General features: G+C 40.4%; 2 protein-coding genes across 6 annotated transcripts in view; one reads left to right on the top strand and one right to left on the bottom strand.

Annotated features, from left to right (window-relative positions):
* The window catches only part of GFI1B (growth factor independent 1B transcriptional repressor), a 528,565-nt gene that overhangs the window by 434,569 nt on the left and 70,852 nt on the right, over positions 1 to 23,144 (bottom strand). The window lies entirely within an intron of this gene.
* Positions 37 to 22,098, top strand: TTF1 (transcription termination factor 1). 5 transcript variants are annotated; one of them, XM_073313836.1, is made up of 11 exons: positions 37 to 152; positions 4,793 to 5,747; positions 6,168 to 6,412; positions 8,060 to 8,245; positions 9,206 to 9,284; positions 10,883 to 11,013; positions 14,980 to 15,208; positions 16,253 to 16,342; positions 17,582 to 17,647; positions 17,995 to 18,080; positions 19,747 to 22,098. In XM_073313836.1, the coding sequence occupies exons 2-11, from the start codon at positions 4,855 to 4,857 to the stop codon at positions 19,917 to 19,919; spliced, it is 2,178 nt and encodes a 725-aa protein (XP_073169937.1). In that variant the 5' UTR covers positions 37 to 152; positions 4,793 to 4,854; the 3' UTR covers positions 19,920 to 22,098. The 5 variants fall into 5 exon arrangements, with proteins under 5 accessions (XP_073169937.1, XP_073169938.1, XP_073169940.1 ...); XM_073313837.1 differs by having other exon boundaries at positions 37 to 198; XM_073313838.1 differs by lacking the exon at positions 37 to 152 and adding an exon at positions 1,430 to 2,425.

Raw genomic sequence — 23,144 nt, 5'->3', positions numbered from 1 at the left:
GCGGGGGACACTTCCGGTCCATGGGGCAGCGGAACTCGGCTAAGACACTTTCGGCCCGGGGGAAGCCCGATGGCGACGGGCGCTTCCGGGAGCCAGGCGGGCGCGTTGGTGGTGCTGCTGTGTCCTGCGGAAAGCCGAGCCGAGCCGGACCGGTACGGGGCGGGGGGAGCGGCCTGAAATTGGAGTAGCGGGGAGATGGTGGGTCGGAGGAGTGACGGCGATGCGGGGCGGAAAGCGGAATGGTTTTGGGGTGGGGGTAGTGGGGGAGGGATGAAGGGTTGGGGGAGTGAGGGGGCGAGTGGGGAGGGATGGAGGATTAGGGATGGGGCAGTGAGGGGAGGGATGGAGGATTGGGGGCAGTGAGGGGGCGAGTGGTGGGAGGGTTGGGGGAGTGAGGGGGCGAGTGGGGGAGGGATGGAGGATTAGGGATGGGGCAGTGAGGGGAGGGATGGAGGATTGGGGGCAGTGAGGGGGCGAGTGGTGGGAGGGTTGGGGGAGTGAGGGGGCGAGTGGGGAGGGATGGAGGATTAGGGATGGGGCAGTGAGGGGAGGGATGGAGGATTGGGGGCAGTGAGGGGGCGAGTGGTGGGAGGGTTGGGGGAGTGAGGGGGCGAGTGGGGAGGGATGGAGGATTAGGGATGGGGCAGTGAGGGGAGGGATGGAGGATTGGGGGCAGTGAGGGGGCGAGTGGTGGGAGGGTTGGGGGAGTGAAGGGGCGAGTGGGGAGGGATGGAGGATTAGGGATGTGTGAAGGCGTGGATGGAGGATTGGGGTACTGAGGGGGTGAGTGGGGATGGATGGATGGAGGATTAGGGATGGGGTAGTGAGGGGAGGGATGGAGGATTGGGGCAGTGAGGGGGTGAGTGGTGGGAGGGTTGGGGGAGTGAGGGGGCGAGTGGGGATGGATGGAGGATTAGGGATGTGTGAAGGGGGCGTGGATGGAGGATTGGGGCAGTGAGGGGGCGAGTGGGGAGGGATGGAAGATTAGGGATGGATGAATGGGGGATGGATGGATGGAGGATTGGGGGCAGTGAGGGGGCGAGTGGTGGGAGGGAAGGTTGGGGGCCGGGAGGGAGGAAAGGATGGATGAAGGGTTGGGGGCAGTAAGGAAGGAAGGCGGGGCTAGTGGTTCTGTGGAGGATTATGGGCAGAAAGCGTAATGGCTTGGGGCAGAATGTTACGGGATACCAGAACCAAGGCCCTTTGTGCGGGAGTAAGTGCGGCTGGGGATGGTATTTTGGGAAGAATCGCAGTACTAGCTTCAACACAGTAACTTGCCTCCCTGGGGTGGGCATGTGATTCAGCCCTACCATTCTCTTGTAACTACTGTCTGGCCATGGAATGGCTGTTGGTGTGAATTAATTTAGGGTTATCTATCAGGTAATGAGATGATAAAAACTATTACTGATTAATCAGTTCCTTTGTTGGCAGACTCAGCAGAGAGGCCAGAGAGTCAATGGTTCATGGCAGCATGCTTGATTTCTTCATTTAGTTAATGTAGCTGCAGCTATAAATGGTGTACTGTGTGGCTCGAAAGCTTGTCTCACTCACCAACAGAAGTTGGTCCAAATAAAAGATATTATCTCACCCACCTTGTCTCTCTCGAAGAAAAAAGGGGAAGGAATAGAGGAAGCCCTCAGAGGGTTTGTCCCTACTGAAGATTTTTACCTTGGGTTAACTGATGGCTAATTAACTCAAAAGCTTTATCACTTTTGTATACTAGTCCTGATGCTCTCCAAAACATTTCCCCAGCTACACTAGGAACAAACCTTTGGAGTGTGTCCAGACAAGCCTTAACCTTTACAAAGGTGGTAACTACCTTGTGTCACGTTATTGACTTGAACTGGGACCATATAGAACATGGTTGCAACCAAGGTCCTGTAGTGGCACCAAATTTTGTATAAAGGGGGTCAAATAAGGTGTCTCAGACAATGTTATGGTTTGCTGGTTATGACTGTGTGATCTGTATGCATGTATAATTTTTGTATTTAAAGTTATAAGTATTGGCTCTATGCTGTCTGTATTTCAAACTTGGGCTATGCTTTTCGGTGACACCCCAGATGAGGTGGTGTAAGCTCTGCCTAGCCTGCTTGATGAAGGCAGACATGCCTTGGGACTCAGCAAGGTATGCAGGAACATGCCTATGGACAGAACTTTGAGGTTTTTCCATGCCATGTGATGGACAGCTTGTCTTTGGAACAAAGGAAGAAAGACCACATGGCAAGAGAATATAAAAAGCTGCTGCAGCTCCTTCATCTTGTCTTCAGTCCTGCTTCTTACCTCTGGAGGAACTTTGCTACACTGAAGCCTTGAACCAACGACTGAAAGACCCATCCCAGCTGTGGATGTACTCCAGAGACTTGATTTGAACCTGCAGTTTATTCTATCACTGCTACAAGCCTGAACCAAGAACTTTGCTATGACTGTATGTAATTGATTCCATTTAACCAGTTCTAGCTCTCATCTATATCTTTTTCCTTTTATGAATAAACCTTTGGATTTTAGATTCTAAAGGATTGGCAACAGTGTGATTTGTGGGTAAGATCTGATTTGTATATTGACCTGGGTTTGGGGCTTGGCCCTTTGGGATCGAGAGAACCTTTTTTCTTTTACTGGCTTATTGTTTTTCATAACTATCTGTCCCCATAATGAGTGGCACTGGTGGTGATACTGGGAAACTGGCATGTCTAAGGGAATTGCTTGTGTGACTTGTGGTTAGCCAGTGGGGTAAAACTGAAGGCTTCTCTGTTTGGCTGGTTTGGTTTGCCTTGGTGTGCATAGAAACCCCAGCCTTGGGCTGTAACTGCCCTGCTTTAAGCAATTTGACCTAAATTGGCACACTCAGTTGGGTCCCACCAGAACCAGCATCGTTACAGTGGCGTAGTCATGCTTGGATCCACAGAACCAGGTCAATTCAACTTTAAGTCAGAACCCCACGGTATCCAAATTTGAATTTTGGTATTGAGAGTTTGGTTGGTTAAAGAGCAGTTGCAATGGGTGAGCGAAGAGCATATGAGCGCATTGGCAAAAAAGGCCCTGGAAGGTTTGTGTTCAGAAAAGGCGATAAGCTTAAGAAAGAAAGCTACGAATCAAGAACTGAGAAGGTTTTTTTCCCCCCCACTCTCCTGTTGGCAATAGCTCACCTTAAGTGATCACTCTGTTGTTACAGTGTGTATGGTAACACCCATTGTTTCATGTTCTCTATGTATATAAATCTCCCCACTGTATTTTCCACTGAATGCATCCGATGAAGTGAGCTGTAGCTCCCGAAAGCTTATGCTCAAATAAATTGGTTAGTCTCTAAGGTGCCACAAGTACTCCTTTTCTTTTTGCAAATACAGACTAACACGGCTGCTACTCTGAAACTTATACCTTAAGTGTTTCCTGTGTGGAGAATTGTGACAGTGAAGGAAATGTACCTGTGTCTGTCAGGAGAATTGACTTGCCTATGGAGTTGTCTGTGAACAGCCCTGTGTGCTGGGACAAGGGAAATGAGATCCCAAGCTGTGTGTCTGGTAAAGGATAATGTGTCTCCAGCTCTTCTTTGTCTGTGGAGCAGACAGAAGGTGCCTTTCAGCCTGTGATGGCAGAGAGTAGTGCAGTTGTCTCAGAGTTGGTTCTGAATTCAATTAAGGCCCAGGAAGGGAATGGTCCTAAGTTTGTATCTGCTAGGGAGAATAGCCCTGTAACTAGGTTGCATCCAGTTAGTGTTGTAGCAAAATCCCAGAGACCAGACAATTCTTGTGCTTGTATTTTGCCTGTTGCTAATGTGTGGCTGGGAAAGAGTGTAGCAACTCTGTCTAATCAAGATGATACCCTAGCCAGGGAACAAGGAGAGCAGAGAGGTGATTTAATTGTGTTACTTACTGATGGTGTGGAAACTTATAGCAAGAAGGAAAAGATTCCTGAACTTGTGTGTGGCAAAGGGAAGAAGAATGCTTCTAATCTTTTATCTAGGGAGTCTATGGGTTTGCCTGAAAGGGAATTGTGTAGGAATCCACCTGATGACCCAAAGGTGATCGTGAATGTGAGTGCAAGCCCTAGGTGAAGAGGGTAAAGGCAAAATTTCTGTGAGGAGTGAAATGCTGCTTAGAAAAGCTCCTAGGGAAAGGAATCCTCATGGTTGTCTTTGCAAGCAGTTTTCTACAATTGAAGGGCGTGAAAGTGATTTAATCAAGAAAGTTTCAGTTCCTAACAGCCAGAAATTTACTGTTGTGAATGGATCCACTGACTTTCCTTTTGAAAGATCCAGCGTGGATAGCTTTGAGAAGGTCTCAGATGGAGTGAAAGCTGGTAAGAAAATTGAACAGTCCTATAACCAAGTGGCTGTTTGGGGCCAGCTTGTTGGGGAGACAAGGTTGTTGAAAGAGGAATGTCTCCATGTAGATTCTGTAAGTGAACAGTCTGTGTCTCAGGTTCAGAGGGAAGACTGTAACTGAGTCTGCAGAGCAGAACAGCTGTGTAGTTAATCTGTCAAGAATGCAGGGGATGGCAGGTATACTTTCATCTCTAGACACTTATTGGACCAACTTTTACCTAGTCACTTTTCAAAGTAAAATTGCATTTGAAAGCACAACAGCTTAAATGTTTTGGTTCTTTAGGAAAACTGGATGACTCTGAAGTAGTGCCAGTGGTAATTTTAACTATCCTTGTTTTTCTTCCATGTAACTCTATTTAACGGTGTTGATGTGGAGATTATCAAGATATCCAATTGTATGTTGTTGACTTTCATGAAGTTTTCTTGTGTAAATTATGACACTTGAGTAAAACTTCTTTTCTTTTTATTATTCAGGGAAAGTGAAGCAGACATAAGAAGCAAGTACAAATTATTTTCGTATCCTGCACTTTATAAAGATGAAGAAGAAAAACAGAGAACATAGCGAGAGCCTTGAAAGCAACAAAAAGAAATGTATGCAGAGTGTGGAAGTTTGCCCTCATTCTCCTTTGCTCTTTGAAGATCAGTCTTCCCAGGACATTGATGTTCATAAAAAGAAATCAAAAAAAAAGAAAACCAAGCAAGAGAAACAAGACTCTTGGCTAGATAATTCTTGTATCGGTAGGAAGTGTGAAATTAATAATGAAACTGTAACAGATGCTTCCAAAAAGAAAACAAAGAAAAAAAAGAAACAGAAACACAGTGATAGTGAGCAGGAGCAAAATAATGTACGCTGTATCCATGTGAACCAGGAGGTGGACACAACTTTGGAGAGTGTTGATTATATTTATGTAAATGCATCTGCTAAGAAGAAAAAAAGAAAAAAGAATTTGTCAGAAGAGCTGGATGAGGTAAACGAACTGCCTGGCTTGTATGAATTTGGAAATGATTGCAGAAGCCAAAAAAAGAAAAAAAAGAGAAAACAGACCAGCCCCTGTGATACACAAGAAGCCAGAGATGAAACCTTCACATCATCGTTTTTGTCAGATTCAGAACAAAAGTCTACGTCTTCTCAAGAAAGGAATGATGAGGTTATGATGTCAGGGTCATCTACTAAAATGAGCATCCCAATAGTGCCAAAAAAATGCCACAAAACCCATGAAGGTGGAAAATCCTCCAAAGAAGATAAGGCTGATATGACAAAGATTTCTTCAGTAATTGATGAAAATCCTCTGGATGTGACTGCTGACATTTCTAAGGTTACTTCAGAGGGTAATAATGGCTGTTCTGAAGAAACTGTGGTACCAGTTAGAAAGATTGATTTCCCTTTCCAGTCACACTCTGAACAAGCAACCTCAGAAGCTAAGAGAAAGTAAGGCTTGAATTTTCTCTCTCATCATTTCTATTGCATCCATCACATAGTTATCTGAGCTACTGCATTTGGTGAAGTAAAGTATGTTCTAAACATTATTTCACTATGAATAATCAAAGGTATTAGTAACAGAGAGAAAGGGAAATGTTATAAGGCAACAGCATCTCTCTTAGTAGTAGCCTCCATCAAAACGTCTATGGATATAATCTACATTTACATGTTGGGGATTTTGATGACCTTGACAAACCATTTGATCAGGATTTGGTATCAAATTCCTTAATGGAATTACAGCTATATTGTAAGGTTAGAAACAGGTTGGGTTGAGGCAAGGAATATAGTTCCTTACCCTTTGTCTGAAGAATCATAGGGAGGTTGATAATCATCTACAGCATTGAGCTATATAATTCTTCTCTTTACCAGGTTACCAGAGTCTGTGGCATCTGAAAATGAGGAAGACCAGGATGTTGGATTTACAGAATCTGAAAACTCTATGATGTTGAATAATGAAGAGTTCCTTGAAAGTTCCATGTATTCAGCAATGGATTTGGAGACTCTCAAAAGGAAACTGGAGGAGTTTATTCCTCAAGTGTGGACAATGTCAGAAACAACAATCCTAAAGATGGCTGGGAGAGACCTGATCAGGTTTAAAAAGTTTAAAGAACAAGGTGAACCCCCAGGAGGATACTGTACTGATTGGGGGACTGAAAATAATAGGATAGAGGAGAATAAACAGGAGATTTTATATAGATTCATAGATTCATAGATTCATAGATATTTAGGTCAGAAGGGACCATTATGATCATCTAGTCTGACCTCCTGCACAATGCAGGCCACAGAACTTCACCCACCACTCCTAAAAAAGACCTCACACCTATATCTGTGCTATTGAAGTCCTCAAATTGTAGTTTGAAGACCTCAAGGAGCAGAGAATCCTCCAGCAAGTGACCCGTGCCCCATGCTACAGAGGAAGGCGAAAAACCTCCAGGGCCTTCCAATCTGCCCTGGAGGAAAATTCCTTCCCGACCCCAAATATGGCGATCAGCTAAACCCTGAGCATATGGGCAAGATTCATCAGCCAGATACTACAGAAAATTCTTTCCCGGGTAACTTGGATCTTACCCCATCTAAAAACCCATCACAGGCCATTGGGCCTATTTACCATGAATATTTAATTACCAAAACCATGTTATCCCATCATACCATCTCCTCCATAAACTTATCGAGTTTAATCTTAAAGCAAGATAGATCTTTTGCCCCCACCACTTCCCTCGGAAGGCTATTCCAAAACTTCACTCCTCTGATGGTTAGAAACCTTCGTCTAATTTCTAATCTAAATTTCCTAGTGGCCAGTTTATATCCATATATATATATATGGTGCCTTTCATGTCCAAAATATCTGGCTTCCGGAAATTGAAATGCAGGAGACTCTATCACAGCTTCCAATTCCAGTGGAATAGCAGCAGGTTAAAATTATTAAACAGAAAGACAAAAAGTCTGACTTAGCTCCAGCTAGAGTATTTCTTTAGGACAGTGGTCCCCAAACTTTTTGTCCTGCGCCCCTTCAGCCCCCCACCCCAGAGCTAGGAGCAGGGCTGCGGCTCCGAGAGGGGGGATGTGGACAGGGGTAAGGAGGCCAGGGCAGAGGCCACAGCTGGGGGTGGGGGCAGAAGCAGACGTTCAGTCAGTGGCTGAGGCCTGCAGCCATGACTGGACACGGAACCCAGGGCGGGCAGCGGGGACTCCGAGCTGGCAGCTGCAGCTGGGACCCTAGGCGCAGGGCTGGCGGCCAGGACCCCGGCATGGATTCCCGGGAGCGGGGTGGCAGCCAAGGCAGCAGTCATGAGTGGAGCTGGGCAGTGCTTCCTCCCCGCCCCCTGTGTGGGCTGGTCCAGGCTCTATTCCCTCCTGACCCCGAACATTATTCTGCGCCCCCCTAGGAGGGGCATGCCCCACAGATTGAAGGCCTCTGCTTTGGGATGTAAAACATTTACTGTCTGAATATTGTTTCCTTGTTCTGCGTTATATTCTGTTAAAAATGATCGTTGCATTCTATCTGTGCACAGCTCTATTATGTGCTTATTCCCAGTTCCATTTTTCTGTTATTTCAGTCTTTGTTGGTGCACATTATCCTGGCACCCAAATTACAATCACGAGGGTACATCTAAATCATCTCTCATTGCTCCCTTTCTCTGTTAATTGCTATCTTATCATCTGTTTGCCAACATTTCCTGTAAACTTGTCTTTTCAAGATGTAATGCAAATGAGTTGTCTGAGTTTTTGTTTTCCTAAACCTAACTTATTCTATATTCCAGGTAAGCCTATCAAGTTTGGCAGGTTTTCTCAGAAGGAAAATACTCAAATACAGAAGAATGTTGAAGACTTTTTATCGCTTACAGAAATAGAGAATGCAGAGAAACTATTATTTACCTACCGGTACCCAGAAGAGCAAGAAGCCATCACCAAATTAAAAACAAAATATGCTTTTGGTATGAAGATTGGTGAGTATTAATTATAGTTCCACTATAGATCCTGCCCTCCAGTATATGAGGGCATCATTTGCATGTCTTGTAAAATGATCTGTTTAAAAATGTTCAATTGTAAATCTTATTAAAATGAAAGAAACACAATTTTGAGATTACATATAGTTGGTAAAATATCTTTTATGCTGTTGTGAATAACTCTGTTCATTTGTGATGGGGTTGGAGGTTGGGATTCAACTTCATGTCCCCTAGCAAGATTAATTGATTTTTAAGACCATTATGATCCAAAGGTGCAATTTGTGCCATTTCTTACTGGCTGGGCAATAAGTAAACCGACTGGCTGAAATTTTCAGAGCAATCTAGGAGGCTTATTAATGGTTGCGATTAGTCTAAATCCCTTAGGCTGCTTTGCAAATCTTAACCATTGTTCTCAGTGTACATGATAAGCTGGCAAATTCCGTGCACAGTGTTGACCTAAACCAAAGGAAATTAGATTACTAAAAGAGGCAGTTAGTCAAAATGTTTGTGTGTAAAATTCTATTTGCTTTGCTCCTATCTTGGAAAATTAACTATTGAACTTTTAGATGATTTCCCAAATTACTTGCTAAGCCCCGTTTTCACGTGTGCTAGAAAACAGGATCAAACCATTTTTTCTCTTCTAAAAGCAGATGCTTCAAATAGCATACTTGTTCATCTGTGTCTTTTATCTATTTGATGTGCTTTCAAAATGACTTTTCATACTACATTTATTTTGTGTTGTACTAACTGTTTAACAAAACTATTCAAAAGATTCAATTCAAATTGGTCTCAACCCCTTTTTTTCCCACCCCATTTTCTTCAGCACCATAGAATGTGTTTTTATACTGATTATATAAAATCACTGATCTTTTTCTCATTACTATGTTATGTTACTTTCCTCAGTAGCCTTTCCTCTGTGTCAAATATATTTTTAAACTGTATTATTTGTCTGTCTTGTAGCTGAAGGGATTCCACGGCCCTGGAAACAGGTATATTTTCGGGCAAGGAAGATGTTTGACCCAAACAACTATAAAGGGAGGTAAGAAAATAATTCAGGCAGCATCTGAATTCACAAATTGTCTCAGATGTTCACACATTAATTTATTTCAGTTTTAAAAACCTATATACTAAGAGGACCACTCCCCTCCCCTGATGTGAGAGAACTTTCCAGTTATTAAAACAAAATAATGAATTTACACTGTTCTGCTGACCAGTCCTAATTGATTCCAATTCCATTACTATTACATTGCAACTCCCATGTAATGAAACACCCTGTCCTGCCCTCAATCTAACCCCTACACAAATATCTGAGCAAAAAGTTGAACCTTACAGCATGTCTGGAAGGTTAAAAAATCTGGGTTTTGGCAGAATGGGAAGAAGTGCATTTCAGAATTGAGGGTCTCTCCGAGAATGCTCGTCTGTGAGTTTCGACTCCAGAGTTTCTGTTGTGATTGCTACTCTGTTTGTGTGAACAAGGAGGGAGGGGCCATCTTAAACAACGCACATCTTTTGATGAGTTTGACGCTGCATTAGACAAAGCTCTTATGGTTGCAGTCAATTTGGGTTCATTTAAAAACAAAATGTGGCATGTATAATTCATTGCTGGTCGGTCTTTTTCCTTTTAAAACATAAATTGTTGAGTCCTATAGTCTGAAAATTCCATGTCTCATAATGACTGCATGAATAAAGTGTAATCTCTCCAAGTACTGCCTCTGTCAGAGTTCCTCTGCCAAGTCTATGGGTTTACAGTCACATTTTTCTACTCTAAAATATTTTTCTCTACCTTGTTGCATCATCCATGTAAACGGGGAGACTGACTGTACAGGGAATATGTGCATTTGACAGTGAGTAAAGCCAAAGTAAACAAACTAATATTCCTGTAAGTGTAAGACTAGAGAGAGGAAACAGTCTGTTTCAAAGGACTACTTATAACAGGAGCAGGTATCTTTTCAGACTTTTTAAAGTTGATGTTCATCTATAGCAACCTAGGGTTTTTTGGATTTGCAATTACACAAATCAGACGTCAAGAATTATAACATTCAAAATTACAACATTCAGTTGGAGAACACTTCAGTCTCTTTGGTCACTCGATTACAGACCTAAAAGTTGCAATTCTTCAACAAAAAAACCTTCAAAAACAGACTCCAACGAGAGACTGCTGAATTGGAATTAATTTGCAAACTGGATACAATTAACTTAGGCTTGAATAGAGACTGGGAGTGGATGGGTCATTACACAAAGTAAAACTATTTCCCCATGTTTATTCCCCCCCTTCACCCTCCACTGTTCCTCAGATGTTCTTGTCAACTGCTAGAAATGGCCCACCTTGATTATCACTACAATAGGTCCTCCCCACCCACCCACCCCCGCCTCCTGCTAGTAATAGCTCACCTTAAGTGATCACTCTCCTTACTGTGCGTATGGTAACACCCATTGTTTCATGTTCTCTATGTATATAAATCTCCTCACTGTATTTTCCACTGAATGCATCCGATGAAGTGAGCTGTAGCTCACGAAAGCTTATAGTCAAATAAATTTGTTAGTCTCTAAGGTGCCACTAGTATACCTTTTCTTTTTGCGAATACAGACTAACACAACTGCTACTCTGAAACCTGTACTTACTTTTTGCTATCTTAGGTATTCTGAGGACGAAAAAGAAAGATTAAAGAAGTATCATGCTATACATGGCAACAACTGGAAGAAAATTTCTGAGATGATGTCCCGCAGTACCCACTCAGTTGCAATGAAGTATTCTCAGATTAAGTCCCGTAAGACATAATATGAATCATTTAAAAATAACAGTTCACATTTTAATTTACCACTCTAGCAAGTATTTTTAGTATAGTTTTTGGATGTTAGGAATTAAACAGTTCAGGAGGTTGATTTCTTTCTGGAGGTTCAGGACGTTGCATGGGTTCTTACTTTTCCAAATCACTGTTTTCGGTGCACAGAATTTTAGAAATGTAGGGCCAGAGGGTATCTTGAAATGTCATCAGGTCCCGGCTCAGTCTTTTCTCAAGACAAAAAATGTCCATTTTTTTTGTTTTGTTTTTTTAAACCTTTCCTCATTGGTCAGCTTTTCTAAACCTTTTAACATTTTTGTTGTTCTCTTCTGTACTCTCTCCATTTGTCCACATCTTTCCTGAAGTGTGGTGCCCAGAACTGGACACAGTACTCCATCTGAAGCCTCACCAGTGCTGAGTAGAGTGGACAGTTACTTCCCTTGTCTTACGTATGACACTCCTGTTAATACACCGCAGAATGATAATTAGTCTTTTTTACAACTGCTTCACATCATTGACTCATATTCAATTTTAGATCCATAGCCAGCCATTCCTCATTTTGTAGTTGTGCATTTGATTTTTCCTTTCTAAGTGTAGTACTTTACACTTGTCTTTACTGAATTTTATCTTGTTGATTTCAGACCAATTCTCCAGTTTTGTAAAGGTCATCTTGAATTCTAATCCTGTCCTCCAAAGTGCTTGCAAACCCTCCCAGGTTGATGTCCTCTGCAAATTTTATAAGTATACTCTTCACACCATTATCTAAGTCATTAATTAAAATATTGGCTAGTAGTACCAGAACAGACTAACCCCTGTCGGACCCTACTAGCTATGCCTTTCCAGTTTGACAGCAAACCATTGATGACTCCTCTTTGACTTTGGTCTTTCAACCAGTTTTGCCACCCACCTTATATTAATTTCATATAGACCACGTTTTCCTAGTTTGGTTATGAAAATGTCATGTCGGACTGTACCAAAAACCTTACTAAAATAAAGATATGTCACGTCTACCCCTTCCCCACATTCACTTTGTTAGTAACCTTGTCAAAGAAGGTAATTAGGTTGGTTTAGCATTATTTGTTTTTTGACAAATCCATGTTGGCCATTCCTTTTAACCCTATTGCCCTCTAGATGCTTACAAATTGCTTGTTTAATAATTTGTTCCAGTATCTTTCCAGGTATCTGGAAATCAGGTAAGCTAATCAGTTTATAATTCCCTGGTCCTCTTTTTTTAAAGATAGGTACTACGTTTGCCTTTCTTCAGTTCTCTGGGACCTCACGTAGATTGCGTCAGCTAGTTTCTGAAGTACACTAGGATGAATTTCATCAAGTCCTGCCTACATGATTAACTATATCTTTATATGAAATTGATAAGTACAAGCACATCTTATAAGAGGCACAGAGATGAAGTGATGCACTATTTTTCCTTCAATTTTCAGCTTTGTTTTGGACATTTATTTAATAAGTGACACCACTGGCATTAGAAAAGGTTCAGAAAAGGGCAACTAAAATGATTAGGGGTTTGGAATAGGTCCCACATGAGAAGAGATTAAAGAGGCTAGGACTTTTCAGCTTGGAAAAGAGGAGACTAAGGGGGGATATGATAGAGGTCTATAAAATCATGAATGGTGTGGAGAAAGTGAATACGGAAAAGTTATTTACTTGTTCTCATAATATAAGAACTAGGGGCCACCAAATGAAATTAATGGGCAGCAGGTTTAAAACAAATAAAAGGAAGTTCTTCTTCACTCAGCGCACAGTCAACCTGTGGAACTCCATGCCTGAGGAGGTTGGGAAGGTGAGGACTATAACAGGATTTAAAAGAGAACTGGATAAATTCATAGGGGTTAAGTCCATTAATGGCTATTAGCCAGGTTGGGTAAGGAATGGTGTCCCTAGCCTCTGTTTGTCAGAGGGTGGAGATGGATGGCAGGAGAGAGATCACTAGATCATTACCTGTTATGTTCACTCCCTCTGGGACACCTAGCATTGTCCACTGTCGGTAGACAGAATACTGGGCTGGCTGGACCTTTGGTCTGACCCAGTATGGCCGTTCTTATGTTTATGTTCAAAATCTAGATAGGCTCCTTTGGTTTTCTAGTTTAAGTCTAAGGCAGTTAGAGCCAGATTTTCAAAGGTATATAGATGTCTAAAAATGCAGCTAGATACCTAAGTAGGATTTTCACGATTTGCCTAGCTGCATCATTGGGTGCCTAGACACCTTTGAAAATCTGGCCCTGGGTGCCTGACTCTCACTAGATTTCAGTGGCACTCAGATCACCTACCATTTTAGGCTCCTTTGACTATCTCAGCATAAATGTTTACTCACAAGGCCACAGTTTTCACAAGCCAAAAAATACAAAGGAATACAATTTAGTGAGCCAAATTTCTCTTGCTGTTGAACTGTCCTCTGCCAAGGGTTTCATGTAGTGCTTCAGGATCTGATGTGTGAGAGAGAAATCACAGGAAATAGTGTGGCTAAACTAGCAATCTCTTGGGTTATCAAATTCCACTTATCTGCTCAACTGCTTACTCAGGAGTTGCAGGTTGCTACACTACATGTAAAACAGAGCAGCACCTGGCATGGAATGATCCAGGAACTACTTATTTAATCAACTGTATATAGGCCTAACTAAATAAAATCAATTGACTTATTACATAATAATGTATATAATGGCATTCCTTAGCTATGAGAATATCTGTAATTTCCATGTACAGGGAAATATACCCTTTGCAAATTCACATTATATTTAAGACAGATTCAGTTGGCTGCAGTCCCTTTAGACAAATAAATGGCTAAGTATACTTTTTTGTTTTGCTGTTTCTCAAAAACGAAAAAAAAAAATTTGACAACTCTAATCTGCAGAGAGGAAAGATGTTCCTTGCTTCATGGGATGGCAGTAAAAATATTCACTGGGAGGCTTTTGTAACACAGTGGCTGGTGTTAAAAAGTAGACGCATTAGTATGTGTCACTTCCCCATGCTTCTCCATTGCAAAAATAGGAACATATTTCCAGTTAGCAAAATAAGTAATACATATACACTAGCTACTGTACAAGTATTCCTGTTATGTTTTCAATTTAGTACTTATGAAAAGTCAAGAAAACTTGTTGTTTTCTGGAGTAATTAAATTGGAGATTGAAGCCCAAACAGTGCATTAATCTAATATGAATTCCCCCCTCCCCCCCTTCTAGTTCCCACACACTCTAGTTGCCATATTCTGATATAGAATGTTTGAAAAGTTGCCATTGTTTGAAACTGCATTGTAATTTAAGGTAAGCTATAATTCATCAGCAAATATTGAGAAAAAAAATCACTGTTCTTTAGGAGGTCCATTTCTATTTTTCCAGCTCTTACTACAAGCAACAGATGGCATTAGCTTATAACAATTTTTTCTTGTTTTCCTAATTAGTTCTTTGCACTGCACTTTGAAAATATAATGTGTTTATATAAACAATAGGTATCAGAACACTCCTGGGCGAAGTAGGCAAGTATGATCTGCATTTGTCAGACAGGGAAATTGGTACAGAGTTCAGTTATCAAAAATGGATGCCTAAAGTTAGGAGCCTAAGTCTATATTTAGGCATGCAAATAAGAGGCTCAACTTTTCAAAAATGGCAAGTACCCAGCAATGTCTACTCAAGTCAGTGGGCATTGCTGGGGTGCTTGGCACTTTTGAAAATCAGGCCACTTATTTGTATGCCTGGATATGGATTTAGGCTTCTAATTTTTGGTATCCTTTTTGAAAACTTCAGTCAAAGAAGTTAGGTAACCTAGCCAAAATCTACTGAAGGAGTTAGTGATGGGTGCGGGAATGGAGGTCTGGAGTTCCTGGCTCCTGGTATTGTCCTTTGTTCACTTGTGATGCAGGATCAGACACTTCTTTTTCTCTTTATTTTACTCACTTATGAGAGGTGCTATATAAATCAATAACTTTATTTAATAATATAGAGGTTAATTCTGGTCCTTGGAGTAAGGAGGAGACACAGAAGCTAGTTCAAGCAGTGAAGGAGACCATTCAGCAGAGGGCTGATTTGGAAGACATAACATCCTTGCTACAGGCAGAGAATTCAGATGGAACTCTCTCAGTTGAACGTGAAAAACTGTACAAGAACATATCTTGGACTGAGATAGAGGCTAAAGTGGGAACCAGATATTGGAGACAGTGTAAACAGAAATGGTAAGGTTTATTTTGGGTCTGGCTACTAATACACACTTCTGGAGTTACCTCTCTTACCTTCTTGTTCCCTTTCCCCAAGCTAGATGTACTGTGGCATATGTTTGCATGATTAAACAACTGGTCATAACAGATATGTCACATCAGTTGGTTTAAAAAGACTTTCTTCTTTCTCAGTTCCAAAACTTGTTTATCTGTGCACAGACTATAGCCCCAATTCTGCAAAGACATAAGAATGTGCATAACTGGAAGTGGGGCTACTTTCACGTGTAAAATTACACACACGCTTAAGCCTTTGCATGGTCTGGGCCTGTTCTATTGTTGTCTGTGACAGTGTGGTGTTACATATTATGAATTTTTTTTTTTTTAAAGAAAGGAGGCAACTTCATAGGCACAGTTGGTGGTTTTCATCATAGTAATGAAAAGAAATTGTTAGTGAATTGACGGGAAAGTAAAAGTTTTAAGAAATAGGAGATCTAGAACCAAAGTTTGTCCTTACACTAGTGCAAATCTGGAGTAATTCCACTGTAGTGGAATTTGGGGGGAGGGATAGCTCAGTGGTTTGTGCATTGGCCTGCTAAACGCAGGGTTGTGAGTTCAATCCTTGAGGGGGCCATTTAGGGATCTGGGGCAAAAATTGGGGTTTGGTCCTGCTTTGAGCAGGGGGTTGGACTAGATGACCTCCTGAGGTCCCTTCCAACCCTAATAATCTATGAATTACACTGATGTAAGTGACAAGAGAGTCAAGCCCCCTAGATTTGAATGTTGCATTAGACTGAGCCTCTTGGATCTGAACACTTTCACTTACAAAACATGTTAGCAAGCTCATAAGAGAGGTAAAACCATTGGAAGGTAGGGCAGAAAGGGTCTTAGAGGGAAAAGCAAAGCTACAGAGCCATATAAGACAATTAACAAAACACATAACTTTCTAATTTAATGGGGAACAAAAACAGATCTTTTTTTAAACCGCAACCTTGATGATTTCCCCCTCCCCCCCCCCCCCGACATGATGGGAAAATGCCCTTTTCTTATCTTTGTTTTCCCTAGGATTTCAATTGTAACAAAGAAAATGTCCAATGGGCAGAATGTATATGGTGGGACTAAAGGTTTACAGGCCAAAATCGATCTTATTAAAAGGTATGGATCATATTTGTGCAATGTTCTATGGTTTTTGTCTAGGGATCATGGGTTATGTTATGAAAGTGTCCTGGTTGATAAGAACCTGCGAGTAAAATAAAAATCTGGAGTACATGTAAGGGAAAAGTGAAGAGTGGGAGGTTTCTGGATTATTAAACTCAAAGGACAGTAACCTCCATGGTGTTATATTCCACACTTAGGTTTCTGTAATGTTTATACAGGCATTTTGTAACAGAAAAACAGTTATAAAGAACCCTAATAATTATCCTGGCTTGACTATGTAAAAACAGTACTTTTATACTCAACAGAGCTGCTCCTTGTGTATGTTCAGATTCATATTTGTTGTCCATTTCTTTTTATTCTTGTTAGTCCTACAGAGCCAACACAACTGATATTGAGCAAGTAGTTATGTTCTTTTCCATCTTGTGCATCATCGAGAAAATTACTTAAATTCCAATCAGTAACCACTGTGTAATCCTATTGTGTTCAGTGGTTTTGCCACAGGTGAATGAGAGCATGATCTGAAGACTGGCAGTTGCATGCATGTTAAGTATTATTGAAGACCTAATTTGACTTGCAGCACCTTTATCTACTGGTAACGAAGCATGAGATGGAAAGAGTGTAGGCTGAATCTTCATGGCTGGCACTTGGAGAAAAATGTTTCTACTCTTGTAATCCGAGCACACTCAATCTGGAAAATTTCAGCGCAAATAGATAAAACTTTCAGAAAGATATAAGCAATTCAAAAAAAGGATTTTAATTAACTAAATGCTTCTACTTTAGCACCTTAACTTATTATTATTATTATTGTAATTTATTATTTGTATTATCGTAGTACCTAAGAGCATTAGTCATAGACTCCATTGTGCTAGGCACTGTACAAACACAGAACAAAAAGGTGGTCCCTACCCCATGGAGCCTAAAATCTATAATACAATAGACTAGACAATAGATGGATATAGACAGTGTAAGTCTTGCCAGTGCACATGAAACAGTATTTGAAAATGCTGTTGTGAGGACAAGGAGTAGAAGATGTTTTCATGTAGCTTTGTCTTAATTTGGCAACCTTAATGTTGCATTAACAGTTTATGCACTTAACACACAAGCACACTTGCACACAGATTTTACCAGCCCAAAATGTGCTGTGTCTTGTAATGGGGAGGAGGAACATGGACTCAGGGTTTAGTTAACTGCCGTCTCAGATCTCCCTATAAGTTCCTTCTGTGTTTTGATTCTCAGATTGTATGAAATGAAGGTAGAAGACGCTAATGAAGTGAACTGGGAAGAGCTCTGTGAGATATTTGGGTAAAAACATTTGTTTGTTTTTTGGCCACAAACAAGTAGCATTTATTATACATCTTATCTGGCTTATGCTACAAAGGAATCCACAGATCTGGACCCATACAGCCTCATGTATTCCAGTGTTAGCCTTGATGTACTAATGCTAAAGGGACAAGAGTGTCTTGGTCAATATTTTCTATTCATTTGGGATCTGTATTCAGTGGTCTAAAGACCAAAAAGATTTTAGCTAACACTGTGAGAGGTTAGTTAATTGGAGCAAAAAGTGCCATTCCCATGAATGGACGCCATTATAATAGTGAAACTTCCCAGTAGTATGTTGTATCACTAATTTTGAACCTTTCTCTTCTCAGAGATGTCCCTGAAGCCTATGTTCAAGCCAAATTTTACAAGTTAAAAGCTACCAGTGTCCCTTCTTGGCAAACAAAGTCTTTTCCCGGTTAGTATATTTATGGTTGCATTGTGTGTCATTCTGTCAGGTTTTTCCCTATAGAATTTGACTAAGATCATACACATTCTATGATTGTTTAATATTTTTGATGTATAGTTACACAGTAGCACCCAATCACTGATGCATTGCACAGTGTCAGTCTGCATTGCCCAACCACCCTAGACTTGGAACTTTTAGTACTACTTTCCTTGGAAAGTATAATTGTGTACTGATAGGATTACCAGTGCAAGCTCTACCCATTGGATATGCGGCTCCTAGTAGATATTCAAAATATGGTCATGCATGGTCTCTATGCTTGGCTTCCTCTCAGTGAGACCAAGTACGCCCATGGGCTCTGCTGGGGAAACTTGGACCTGACTTGCCCTGTATTAGACATGTGTGTCCCACTGGGCTTCTTGAACGTGGCTCCATAAGGGTGGCAATGTGGTTTATATGCTTTGTAGAGCTCTGCTAGTTTCCCTTGGCTTGGCTCTTTCTTGATTTGAGGTGAGATGAAGTGGTGCTTTTTCCAAGTCAACTTGCTCGTGGTGCCAAAATGAGCGGTCATTATACATTGTGCAGGTCTTCATATATTCTTTTCCGGCATGCTTTGAGGAGCCATGAAACTGTTAACAATATTGAATTAATACCCACTGTATGAGATGAATAGGGCAGGTCACACCTATCAGAGCAATTGTTTTGTGTACCGCAAATGCAGTCAGATGTCAGTGTATCAATTATAAACTCAGTTCACATTTTCAATGCTATCTCAGCAACCATAACGGCTAGAAAATTAATTTAAAAATAAAAAGCCTAGATTCTGGAAAACAAGGAGGCAGAATGAAAAAGGCATTGGTAACCAATTTGAGCCTTGATGGGTACAAACAAATGACAGTGGTGGAATACCAAACTGTGAAGGGTGTAGGGCATTGAGGTTTCCCATTAAAAGATTATATTAAATTATTCCTTTTTAAACCATTCCTTTTTAAACCATCAGACATTTAAGTGGAGATTGTTGCAACATTTTTATAGTGTTGTACACATCCATCACACCTTTAAACCAAGGTTCTTAAAGCATTTACAATGAATTAAGCCTTACCAAACACTTTGTAAGATTGTATTATTATCCCCATTTTACATGTGGTTAAGGGATTTACTCAAATTCACACAGTGAATCATTGACAATAAGAAAGAGGACTCAGGAGTCTGAGCTCCTAGTCCACTAATCTGCCACTCAACAGCATCCATCACATAATACCTTTCTGATATTAAACAAGAAAAACTTCCGTTTTGAGTCTGTGATTAAGACTATGCAGAACAAATTCATGGTTAGAGCAGAAGACTAAGAGTCTCAGGATTCCTGGGTTCTATTTCCAACTTGCTGACTTGCTCCCTAAGCGTAGTCAATTCACTTCTCTTTGTCAAAGTTCTGATATCAGTAAAACAGATCTTAGGCTTATGGGGGTACACTGCAAACATTAATGTTAATATGGTGCCTTGAGATTCTCTGCAAAAAGTGCACCATATACTCTTAGCACATAAATGCAATTGTTAATATAAAAGCAAAAAAAAGTCACAATATGTTTAGTTTTGCAAACCTTTATGAGAGAACTGTTTGCTAATGAAAAGACCAAGATGAAATTAAAACTAAACTGAGTGTTGTTCATTTTTAAAGAAATAATCGATTACCTTTATGCTGAGACACTTCCATTGCTTGAGGAAAGATTAGAAAAAAGGCACAAGGGTCCTCAGAGTTGGGACAGGTCGTCTTCCAGCTGCGAGAAAAAGGTTTTCCAGTTTAGCGACATCTTTGACAACTGTGAAGATGATGTTGATGACAATGACTGATTATCCTCCAAAATGCTCCCTCTTTGCACACCCCCAAAATGAAAAATGGATTCTGATTAAACTGGGGTTAAATCAGAAACTGAATGTACATGACCATGAAATAATGGGAAGAATGAAGACACGCAAGCCTGCTTCTCCTGTTTTGTATTGAAGAGAGAAGTAAATGTAGATTATTTGTTGCGGTATCTTTGTTACTAGAGACTTTTAACCTTATCTTCAGATTGTTTGGGGAAGCTAAAGGTCACTTTGTACTGGACTTGTGGAAACACTGAAAAACAATATTTTTTTCTTAATACTTCATTACAAATTTGCTAGAAGTCCTGGGTAAGCCTGTCTGAGTGAATTTAGGTTTTCAGCATTCTAATGTCAAATTAGGATCTTTTTTTTTTTTTTTTTTTTTTAAAGGCAGATTTTTTTAAAAAGAGGTCCATTTATTTTAAGTCTGTGTAAGTAGAATTTTTTTAATTTGCTGTGTTCGGTATTTAAAAAAATGCAACAAACTGTTTAGGTAAGTAGAGGGTACCACTAGTTTTCAGAGATAACAAGAACTGGGGATAAATCAACTTGAAATCTAATGACTAAGATTTTGTAGATTCTGTCAAACATTTTCCACCTAATTGAAACATTGGAATATTAATGGAACCAGTGTACTGTTAGCCAGACTGCGGAGAATTGATTGCTATATGGCTAATTTAAGCTGTTACACTGGACAGTCAGTAACTACACAGTTGCCCCCTTTCTCCTTGCACCCCCCTTTGCTCTGACTGACTAAGACAAATCCATTTCAGTTTAATCATTTATATGACCCAACTGATTTTGATACTGTAAAAATGGTCAAATAACTGAAGTTTATAAACACTCTATTGATCTGAAGAATTTTCTTCAGAAAAGTGGACTTAAGAATCTTTATTACATAGCCCACATTGGGCACTGTAGAAGTATTAGAGTAATAAATTTTTGAAGAGTTATGGAGCATTTCTGGGCCTCTGGTTAAATAGTATCAGTTTATAAAATGTCCAAATACATAGAGGAGCCATAGTGTGGTCTCTTAGGTACATCATGTGTTTTTATTGGCCTGTGCATTTTATATTTTTCTTTTTAATCAAAAGTATTAACTTTTATGAGTAAAAACTTTTAGGTGGTTTCCTAAGGGCTTGTCTACAACTGAAAACTGTTCCAGAATAAGGAAGGGTTTAAGTTTAGTTCAGAAAACTATATTAATAAGATGGCTTATTCTAGTGTCAAACTCTGCGTTTATGCTTAGTGTATGCCCAGTGTGGTATGTTGCCAGTTCTTCAATATCCAAATGATCTATTCATAGTTGTTAAAACCAGACGATGCCATTGTGGTCATCTAGTCAGACCTCTAGCAAACACAGGCCCTAGGGCTTCCATGAATTCAGTTTAGAAAGCTATTTATCTGCTGAGACCTGAAATTTGGGTATTTCTCCAGCAACAGTTGATAACCCAATAACAACTAAAAGAAATCAGGGAGCTGCACTGTTTTAGATGATTGTGACATCTTCTGTTGCTGCAGAGGAACTGTAGAAGCCTGACTTGTAGTTTTAGCAGCTATTTTGTTTTTAAAACAGCTGTAATATGTCCTGCATAAATTGTTAGTAGTTTTGGAGCTTGGGTTACTCTGTTTTAATCTTTTATACAACATTTTTTTAATGTTTCTATGAAAACTGAAGTGATACACTTAAGATTTTCTTAATTTTTTTTAATATAATGCAGAGAGAAAATACTCAACAGATCATATATTCCTTTTTTCTTGGAAGTCTTATTGTAATATTTACATAGAAATAATGTTGATGGACAAGATGAAAATTGTACATATGTCTTCATTTTATGATTTAATTGTTGTAAGATAATAGCATTTTTCTATAAATAGATGAAGAGAATGTAAATAATTTGCTGAGACTGTGCAAGTAAAGTTAGTCTTTGTGTAGGGTTTGTTCATTACATTTTCTATAAAGTCTCATCAGAAAATGAGGATACAAGCAGTATTGCAACCTGTTATGATATTTAGTGTATTACTTAAACTTCCAGCTCCTGGAGTCAGGTTGTTAGGTGAGAATCTTATCTCTCACTTTAAAAAAAAAAAAGTTTCCAGTTTGAAAACTGTAGATCTTAGAGGCTCAAACACCAGAAGGCAAATAAACAGAATCCAAAATTTATTATTTTAAAGTCTCGTTTTTAAACCAATCTTGATTTTTTGGGAGTCTGACTCATGATTTTTGAATGCGTGGGATTAATAATACTGTACAAGTGGATGCTGGCTAATCCTGGCCTACAAAGATCACATTTTAGCATCTGAAAAACTGAGATGCTTGTTCTGATTGTATGCACTCAGCCAGACACACAAGTGATGTTGTCAGTTGTTGGTTCTGTGTGTGTTCTTTCTGTGTGCTGCACTGGCTGTGGCCAGGTAGCCAGTATAGCAGACTCTGATCAAACTGCCCAAGAAGAGCAAGTTTTCGTGAGCTACAGCTCACTGCATCCAATGAAGCCAGGTTTATTGCAAATAAAGCACAATATTAATGCCCCGGTTCAAAGTATACTAATACATGTATGCCTGCGACAGTGGACCAGCTCAGTGAGCAGTAGAATATTCCACTCCCCCTCGGCCAGACAAAGATACCCCCTCTGTGACCCCTTTCTTATACACTGATGCAAACAAGTTAGGTATTGCCCATCTGACGTGGTTGGTTACCACCCTTTACCTTGTACTTGTTGGTCCAGTCAAAACATATCTATCCATCACCATGTCATCCTGACCTTATCCTTAGGAGAGGTCAGTGTGTCCCTGTTAGGGTGACCAGATGTCCCAATTTTATAGGGACAGTCCTGATTTTTGGGTCTTTTTCTTATATAGGCTCCTACTACGCCCCACCCCCTGTCCCAATTTTTCACACTTGCTGTCTGGTCACCCTAGTCTCTGTATTATCTTCGGGGAGTATATTTACACCATAACTTTGTATCGAGGTGTTCTGGCACAATCCTTCTGGAATGTGTTTACGTGAATACTTAGCACCTAGGAGTGCTTGTGTTTTTGCAATGCCAGCCCTGTTCTTGCCAAGTTCATGTATTGGATAGTGAACTGCAAGCAGGCATCTGCTTTGTAACAAGGCCTGACTTTTGCTTGTAGCCTGGCTCTTGCTAACTTTGCTTTATATCAGCAGGGCCTGACTTTTGCTCACTTTAGTTCAGCCCTTAGGCCTTG

The sequence above is a fragment of the Lepidochelys kempii genome, chromosome 16, assembly GCF_965140265.1.
Source record: "Lepidochelys kempii isolate rLepKem1 chromosome 16, rLepKem1.hap2, whole genome shotgun sequence".
Classification (NCBI taxonomy): domain Eukaryota; kingdom Metazoa; phylum Chordata; order Testudines; family Cheloniidae; genus Lepidochelys; species Lepidochelys kempii.
This window is presented reverse-complemented; position numbering and strand designations above follow the sequence as displayed.

Coding starts and splice junctions, on each gene's coding strand:
- TTF1 (XM_073313836.1), top strand. CDS start 4,855: ATGAAGAAGAAAAACAGAGAACATAGCGAGAGCCTTGAAAGCAACAAA. Junction 16,343..17,581: donor AAAATCGATCTTATTAAAAG/GTATGGATCATA, acceptor TTTGATTCTCAG/ATTGTATGAAATGAAGGTAG. Junction 17,648..17,994: donor GAGCTCTGTGAGATATTTGG/GTAAAAACATTT, acceptor TTCTCTTCTCAG/AGATGTCCCTGAAGCCTATG.